This window comes from Eurypyga helias, unplaced genomic scaffold (genome assembly GCF_000690775.1).
Source record: "Eurypyga helias isolate BGI_N326 unplaced genomic scaffold, ASM69077v1 scaffold21041, whole genome shotgun sequence".
NCBI classification, from domain to species: Eukaryota; Metazoa; Chordata; class Aves; order Eurypygiformes; family Eurypygidae; genus Eurypyga; species Eurypyga helias.
Window position 1 is genome coordinate 15,881 of NW_010230442.1, and position 8,690 is coordinate 24,570.

General features: G+C 40.3%; 1 protein-coding gene across 1 annotated transcript; it reads right to left on the reverse strand.

The window, feature by feature from the left end:
- Window positions 1-3,628: 3,628 nt before the first annotated feature.
- RERGL (RERG/RAS-like) lies at window positions 3,629-8,111 on the reverse strand (the record flags this gene model as incomplete). Its single annotated transcript, XM_010160755.1, has 3 exons — window positions 3,629-4,284; window positions 5,354-5,496; window positions 8,038-8,111. Coding segments are annotated over 3 exons (500 nt in total), but the record flags the coding sequence as incomplete, so codon positions are not given.
- Window positions 8,112-8,690: the final 579 nt, after the last annotated feature.

Here is an 8,690-nt window from a genome sequence, read left to right on the forward strand (position 1 = left end):
TGGAAGATGTCCCTGCCCATGGCAGGGGGGTTGGAACTAGGTGGTCTGTAAGGTCCCTTCCAACCCAAACTGTTCTGTGATTCTATGGTTCTATCCACATTTCAGCTTGTAAACAAAGAATTTGCTTTTAAAACTGGCTGAACAGCACATTAAGATTTAGCTTCCCTTTGTGTTTATTCTCCATGGACTGGTTAAGGCAATGAAAGAGGCCTCATCTTCCTTGGGACAGGTTTAAGGACATAGAGGGTTTGTTTTTTTAATATAGAGTACAGTTTACTATTTCTCTGAGTTATTCTAGTAGTCTGATTGTCTCTTCTTTTTTTTTTTTTAATTTTTATTTGTAATGTATTTGTCTGTTCAGAGAGGATAGGCAAGGATTCCTTTCAAGTATATTAATCAGAACTGGAGTTTGTTCTTATATCCATGTACTGGGTTTGTGTGTCAAAGTTTTGGTAGTGGGGGAGGTTACAGGGGTGACTTCTGTGAGAAGCTGCTGGAAGCTTCCCCCATGACCGATAGAGCCAATGCCAGCTGACTCCAAGACAGACTCACCACTAGCCAAGGCTGAGCCCAGCTTTGATGGTGGAAAGTTACTTTCATCTTCAGAGTATAGCACAGCGTCAAAACTTCTGATCCACCTTTTTTAGTGCTGTCCTGATTTAAATACATTAGAAAGAAACAGCATATTTAGTTGGTCTACTCAACGCAGCACTTTTTTTTTCCTTCTTCCAGGAGTATCATGTTTTAAGTTTTCCTGTGACGTGTTCCCCTCTGCCCTGTTGTGAACGTGACTAGAGTGGGATTTACAAAAAGAAAGTTTAATGCATACAGACACGACAGCAAGAAAAGGAGCTGAGGTTGTGTTTGTCTTGTTTATTTCAAAACTATAGTGAGAAAGAGCTTCAAAAACCCCCTGAAAGCTCTCCGAGAAGACAGCATTTGGGAGCCAGGGGCTATTACCTTTATACTTCAGCAGAATCTCTTTGCTTTTATGTCACTGTTTCTAAAGTGGAAAAAAGTTGGAGACAGGGAGAAAGAATATCAATTCTGAGTGCCTTTCTCAGGCAAAATTTTACTGAAACTAGAAAGTTCATATAAACCAGGATTTCCAGACGTGACAGCAAGAAACTTTTAACTCTCCTATGGCAACTTCAAACTCTTCTGGCGAGAAAGGATGGGGCTGTACACTGAAGCAATCCGTGGTGACACATGTAGCACCATTCCCACCCTCTTCAACGGGTTTGACACGCTCTAGGTCATGTCACTGTCAAGGGTGAGCATCAGACACCAGTTACATCATTCACTTTGTTAGGCAAGCAGGGTTCTTACTTGCATTTTCAAATGTGACTGAGCCAGTGAGATATTACCTTCACTGTTAAAATTCCAAGAACACATACATATATATATATAGAGAGAGAGTCTTTTATTTTCTTTAAAAGGTCTTCAATTTAAAAGGAAAGAAACTAAAATAAACTTAAGACAGGGAGAATGTGTATCTGCTTTGTTGCTTTAAAGCTGAATTCATTGCCAAGTTGTACACTCTTCTTAATCTGCACTTGCCAGCAATAAGAGGCAAGTGAAATCCTGATCCTAACAACATGAAATTATGTCTATACTGGGAACTTTAATATGCTTTAGTGTAAATGCATCCATGCAGCTGTTTCAGGTGAGTGCAACCGAGCACAGGGGCCAGAACAGAGCCACTCTCTGTTCCAGTACTCTATCTGAACAAAAAGGGAATTAAAACTGAGGCATATACTGCAGACACCACCTGTCTGGAAATCCACATTGTTATTAATATGAGCAAATTGTGACTAATTAGCTTTTCTGTGGGTGTCAATTGTGACTAATTAGCTTTTCTGTGGGTGTCTTGAGTTCTTAAAGGATAACTTTTTAAAAAGTTCTGTGCTGTCCACTGTATAAAGGTACATGAATGCAGCTTCATTTTGTACAGTAAACACTGATAGAGGCTCTCTGTTGTGCAAATGACCTTTTCTAATTTGAATTTCAGATCTGCATAGTGCTTCACTTTTCCAGTAGTCAAAAAAGTAGTGTGTAGCATTAGACCACAGTAAAGAAGAAAAGAAAAAAGCATTAGTACATCCATCTTATATCCAGTTTATTTAATACCATAGCAGTAAATACAGATGAGAGTTCTGCCTGACAGACAGTCTATTAGTAGTTCTGGAATTCCACGTGTGCTGGAAAGCTGAAGGGTGTACATGAGTAGTGTTCAAATTCAGACTCAGATATTAACAATCCAGGTAAATGCACTACTGCTGACAGGGCAGAGCAGCATCTGCATAGAAATAAAGCAACACTGTGCCTGTCAACACTGAGAACTCTATTCCAATATTTGTAGTCTTAAAGTGAAATAAACAGTGTATTTTCCTTAAAAAGTGATCTTTGGTCATCACTTATTAAAATGTGCTTTAGTTTTATTTTACAACAGTAAGGCTAAGATTAAATAACTTTATCTTATGGGGTGGGCACTTAAAAAATCAGTATTCTGCTGTGGCTGATCATCTTCCTAGTTTCAATGCAGGCAAAATCCCAGAGCAGAGGCAGACTTCAACTCAGAAGGTTACAAAGACTGAGTCACAGCTGACCTCTAGAATGGGTAAGAAGAAAGAGTTAATCTCCAGATCTTTTCCCTTTCATGATTCCTGCATGAGCACAGCACTTTCAAACACACTGGGCCAAGCCCTTATTTAATTACATCTCCAGTAAGAGCTCTGAATGTCAATTGACAACGTATTTAGACCTGTCTGATGTTTAATATCCACTCCTGAGAAGTGTAGCTAACATACTCCTTAGTGCTCTGTCAACTGGTGTTTCAATACCACAGCTACGAGTGGTTGTAAAGACACACATCCTTAGGAAAACCACTCACCCCACTAGTGCTCTCTCAACTGGTGTTACAACCACTCGTAGCTGTGGTATTGAAAAGACACACATCCTTAGGAAAACCACTCACCCCACACTTGGAGCACAGGTCTTACCAGTGGGCTGGCCTTTACGTCCAGGCAGGCACCCTAAAGAACTCATGCTCTTTACTAGTCCATGTGCTTCTCAAGCTTCCACTCCCACCTAAAACTGCAGAGGCACATCCACCTTACAGGTTAAGGCTTAACACGTTTGTTCCAGCCCAGCCCACGAAAACTGCTCTGTGAAAGGGATCAGCCCAAGATGTCACACTATCCCTGGACATTATTTCAACTGAACAACGACCTTGCCAAAGCAGTCCAGTGCTCACTGACTAACATGTCACTAACATTTCAGTTCCCACCTTCCTCGACCCTCTCTACTTTCTTTCATCACTCAAAAAAAAAAAAAAAAAAGCTACTGAAAGAGGAGACAATACCGCTCTGTTGATCTGTCTCCTACTTCCGGTGCCTCTGCAAGGCAGCTTTGCAGGTAAACACCTTTTGTGGATTTGGTGCCTAAGCATTTAATTCACGTGGACTTCAGGAGGTATGAAGCACCTTCAGGTACACTAGGATCTGAGACATCCTTCCAATACAAATCCATTGTCACATACAGCAAGCAGTGTTTTGCTTTTCTTTTGTGCATGTGTTCTTGCACAAAAAAAAAATTACTCCTCAGAATTGTGAAGTAAGATTTTGATCAGCAAGGCTGAGATTATTGGCAATAACTGTTCATATTTCAGTCACACCTAGAAGCTCTATCCAAGACCATGCTGGTGTTGAATAAATACAGACTAGAACTCCCCTCTGAAGAACTTACGTGATAAAGGGTGAGAGGAGCAGCTTAGCGTTTAAGTGACATAGCCCTAACACAATAAATCTGTAGTGGAACTGGAAACAAAAGGTGAGGTCTTCTAGGTCTAGACCCTGTCCACTTGACCATACAATCTCCTGCCTTTGGTTTCTACTGTCTCACTCCTCCAGACATTGACCTTTGGAGGAAGCTGCCTGAATCCCAAGAGCTGCCTGTGCTCTATTATTTGAGGTTGTTCCTACTGCAAGACTAACCATCTTTTACACAGATTTCCTTCTCTTTCCAAACATGTTGTTGATTAACTTGGCCACTGACTTCGATCCACTTGGCCGTCTCTTTTCCTTCACTTTGAAATTTGATGTGATATTCCTCAGGACTTTTGTGAACATTGCCACAACTTCCTGATAATGTTCTGCTGCAGACAGTTCACAGAACTGACACTTGTTATCCACTGCCAGCTTCTGTCCTTCATCCCAGCCAACTTCCCTCATGTGGCACAAATCCTGTTTATTACCAACCAAAAATACGGATGACTCGACCATTCTGAAATCAAAAAGGTTCTGATTAGAGAAAAGATATATTACAGTGCTGCAAAAAACCCCCCAAAAAACCCCAACCAACCCCCTAACCCCATCAGGTAGAACTACAGTTCTCCATTTGTCACATGTCAAAGGATTTTCCAGACAAACTGCTACACTACCAGTAAATTTGCTTTGGGTTCCTCTACTCTGTGAGCTCATGTATTTTTCATCCACTGCAGTTTTCTTACTCTGTACTGCAGTGCATATTGTGAGTTCCTGGGCTTTCTGAAGAAGCAAGCTAATCATTATCTCCATTAGTAGATTAAAAAAAAAAATTGTCAATGATATGATCAGTGGCATAATGCAGAAGAAATATAGGAATCCTAATTCCAAGCTTTTGCTAAAGTGATTCTTTCCAGAGAAACCTTAATTATGAAAGGTCAGCAGTAAAAACACACAGAAAAAGGTGGGTTTGGTTTATTTTTTAATTTCTTTTTTACTCCACTTCTGATACAAGGAAAGTATTTCACACTCCTTTATTTAGAAAGCACCTCAGCTGACTAACACAGGCATACACACCACCACACGTACTTACAATTTTGGTGGTTCTTTTTGAAAGGAAGTAGTTTGTTTCTTACCATATGGTCACCCATGTGCACAATAACATTGGGTTCACCACTAAAGGCAGTTTAGGAGACATTCATGGTATTAGATTCATTTATTATGGGAAATGCTTTCTTCTACACCCACATTTGTCCATCTCCATTGGTAACAGAGTGGGGGAATAAAAGCATAAATTGATTCTGCCAGCTTTTTACCCATATAAATCACAGCAGACAGGTTTACGGCAATCGCTTAAGTAGCAGTGCTGTAAGAAATACGGACAAAACAAACCCTCATGCATTTGGCTTTGGATACAGTGAAATAGGTTGCAATTTGCAACAGTTTACCTTCAGGTACCTTACTGTTGATATTGCGTAACACCACTAGGATGTTGCTGGATTTTAATCGCTACTGGGATGCCTATAGCTCACAGGAATATTCTCATGTTTTTCATAGGTTTGCTTAGGGGAAAAAGAAAAGTGACTTACTTTTTACAAGCTCCTATGTGAGACTCTCGGATCCTGTACAGCAATGCTTTTGCAAATGCAAATGACGCTCTGTCACTGATGTCGTAAACAATGATAAATCCATCAGCCCAGTGGAGCTCATCGGTGAGGGAAAGCTTCCCCCGCTGTGGCTGAAAGGAGTTCAAATTCACATGCAAAAAGGATGTTACTGTTGTCACTTCAGAGCGTTTTCTTTGTCCCTGCGAATGTTGTATTTTTCATCGCAGAAGATATTAATAGGTCTAGGTGCTAGCATTGAATTCAGGCGAGTCCTGCCCCAAAAGTCTAGTAAATAACCACAACTACAGATGGCACTTTGGATCACTGACAAATTCATTATGAAACATTCACACTTTAAGCAGTCATGTTGCATAACCTGTACAGCCACTGCTTATGCTGAATATTCTTCAGAGTTACAGGAGATTGAAACATACAGGAGACATCAATATTTGTGCAGTTTCTGGTTATAGCTCTGTTTTGCATGTTTGTAATACCTCTGACTACAGTAAGCTTAACTGGTTTGTTAAAAATTCTTTGTTCCCACTCATTTATTTTGTTTCTTCTTTACATTGTTAAGGTCTGAAACAGTATTTATCTAGAGAGCTAGAAAAAAAAAAATCTCCTCTCAATCTGAAGTTGACTTTAATAAGACTAGTGCCCAAGTCACTAAAATGATAATGGGGTTATACCAATCCTCGAGTCCCCAAGAAAGTGTCACACTGATTTCCACTGATTAAGCTAAGGAATGTAATTTCAAAACTATTTTAAGTTAGCTTATGGCTGCAAAAGATTTGGTAGCAACCAGCAAGACCATGTGACACAAAATAGGTAAAATACTGGAATCTGACCAGGAAAAAAATTAAAGATTGACTTCTGCTCTACGGAAAATCCATCTTGAATAGTAATTTGAGGACTGTTTAAGTTGTTCCTTGCTAGTTTAGTGTTTTGCTACTTGCAGTGTATAATCTCCACTGACATCCCAGCCTGGTTGCCCTGATTGACTCAGCATCATGGCAGCACTGCAGCATCATAAACAGCTGGACTGGGAAGGCTGCAGTTTACCATGAGCGATGGTAACTGAAAGGGGATGTATAAAAGGATTAAACAAGTTTCCAGAACCATCTGAAGACTTCAGTATCTTTAATACAACAGCTTTTAATGCTGTGGTGACTGTGCAGAAGGTTTAGGGGCAAGAAAGGTGCCTTGTGTCACTGCTGTTTCCCAGATGGATGAAGAGGACATTGAGCTTTGCATAACAGGGATTCAACTACTAGAGGCAAATCTCAGAGCAGGAAGCAGAAAACAAAACCAGCAACTCTTCCTTCCCCAGTCGGGCCTCCTCTTGGGACTTCTGTCTTCCCCAGCTCCCATGGGATACAGGATCTCCATACCCCATCCATCTCTTTCTAGAATCACCAGTCCCATCAGACAAAAGGCAATACTACCACTACACCCTACCTACTCCCCTGCAGGCACTAAGAACAATTCAGGAAGAAAGCAGCAAACACCTAAAGTTAGGCCTTGTTCTTAAGAACTGATACAAGACTGCTCAGAGTCCTGGCAGGAGGAGTGGCCCTTACACAGCTCATCTCTAGTGTCCTTAAAAGCAAAAAGGTGCCCAAACTGTAGCAACCAAAGTCTTTACCCACAGTGTAATCGATTGCTTTACTTAAACTACCTCTCATTCCCAATGTTTCAAGTATCTTAAAGATTTGTTCACATGCCACAGGATTTCATTTCAGTCAGCGGAAGCTATAAAGTGGGCTTAGGAAAGAGGCCTGAGATAGGCGGAAACAAGTCCACAGGAATGGCAGCTTCTGAAAGATTACTGTGTGGCAATGGAGGACTCCATAGTGTTACATTGCACAGGGACTATTTCAGGATCCCCGCTGCCCTGGGACAAGCAATGCTGTTGCTCATCTCTAGGAAGGCAGATTTGTTTGGTTGTTCACTTCATGTGCTCGCTGGGTTCAGTTTTTAAGACCTTGACTTTAAGTCTGAGTCAGACTTTCAGTACTTTGGCCTTAGCGTTCATTAGCCTAGTTGGTAAGAGGCAAAAATCACTGCCCAGAAGGGATCCTTGCGAGCCCATGCAATCAGACAGACCTACCTAGGTCTGCATGTGTTACACAGTACCAAAGTTTCTCTATTCCTGTAAGAGCAGGAAAGAAATTAATACAAAAAATTGTATTGAAAAGTAGTTTACTGTGATCAAAGTTCAGTTGTCAAGATATATAAGTCTACATTATAGCTTTCCTTGGATTTGTTCAAGTCTTACTTCCAGGCCTATCTACTTTGACCACTCCTGCAGACATTTAATAAACTGCTTGCTTTGAAACTAAATTTCATCCATTTAGGGTATTTGAGAGAACTGCATATAATCCTTTAACTTATCTCTGTATTTATCTATATAACACAGAAGTGGGAAAAGTTATTTTTTAGTAATATTCCAAAAATGCAAAAGCATTTACAGAAATTTTAAGCAATCAAGTGTTTCTTCCATGAAATGGGAAAATGCCACAGCAACAATAAGATTTCAGTCTTTTCAAAAAACCAGCAAGCACAAATTCCAGAATCAGACAGAAAGGTTGTAACCCCCTAACCCTTTTTGCCATTACACATGTAGAATGAGGAACAGCCTTGGTTTTGCCCCCTAAAACTCTTACCTGTGAACAAGGGTCATAAATTTCCAAGTGTATCGGCCTCCCATCCAGGCATAAGTATTTAGTGTAGATGCATTCTAAAAGATAAATGGCATCCAAAGAAAACCAGCATTAGTGACAGGGAGTGGTGGTCAAAAGGCAGCAAAGGTGAGATTCGCTAATACTGAGGTGACATTTAGTTCCTTGAGCATTGTTTGGTTTTTCAGGGGTTGGGGGAATGATTTTGGTTTTTTTGAAGGTTTTAGGGAGCTTTTGTTGTTGTGTGTGGTGTTTTTTTTTTGTTGTTTTAGGATTTATTTGTTGTTGGAGTTTGGTTTTAGTCAAACACTGGAAACAAACCTATTTCTTTTTGCAACACTTGAGCTGCCCAATCCCATTTCAGTGTGGTGTTCCCATCAAAGTGTTGGTGCAATGAATACTTAAGAGTTCATCTGATTATGAATTATCAGTCCAAGCATCTCAGGGTACAAAATCTGCAGCTCCTTGATGGTTTTCATAATTAAGCAAGTAAGTAATACTTTGACTCTACCAGTAGTGGTATGATCTGTATTTTATGATCCATATTCCCGCTTCGCTCTCTCTTCCTCCTCCCTAGAAACAGTTAAACTTAACTTCCAAACATGTGAAAATGTTTTGGGGCTTTGACATGCCTTTTC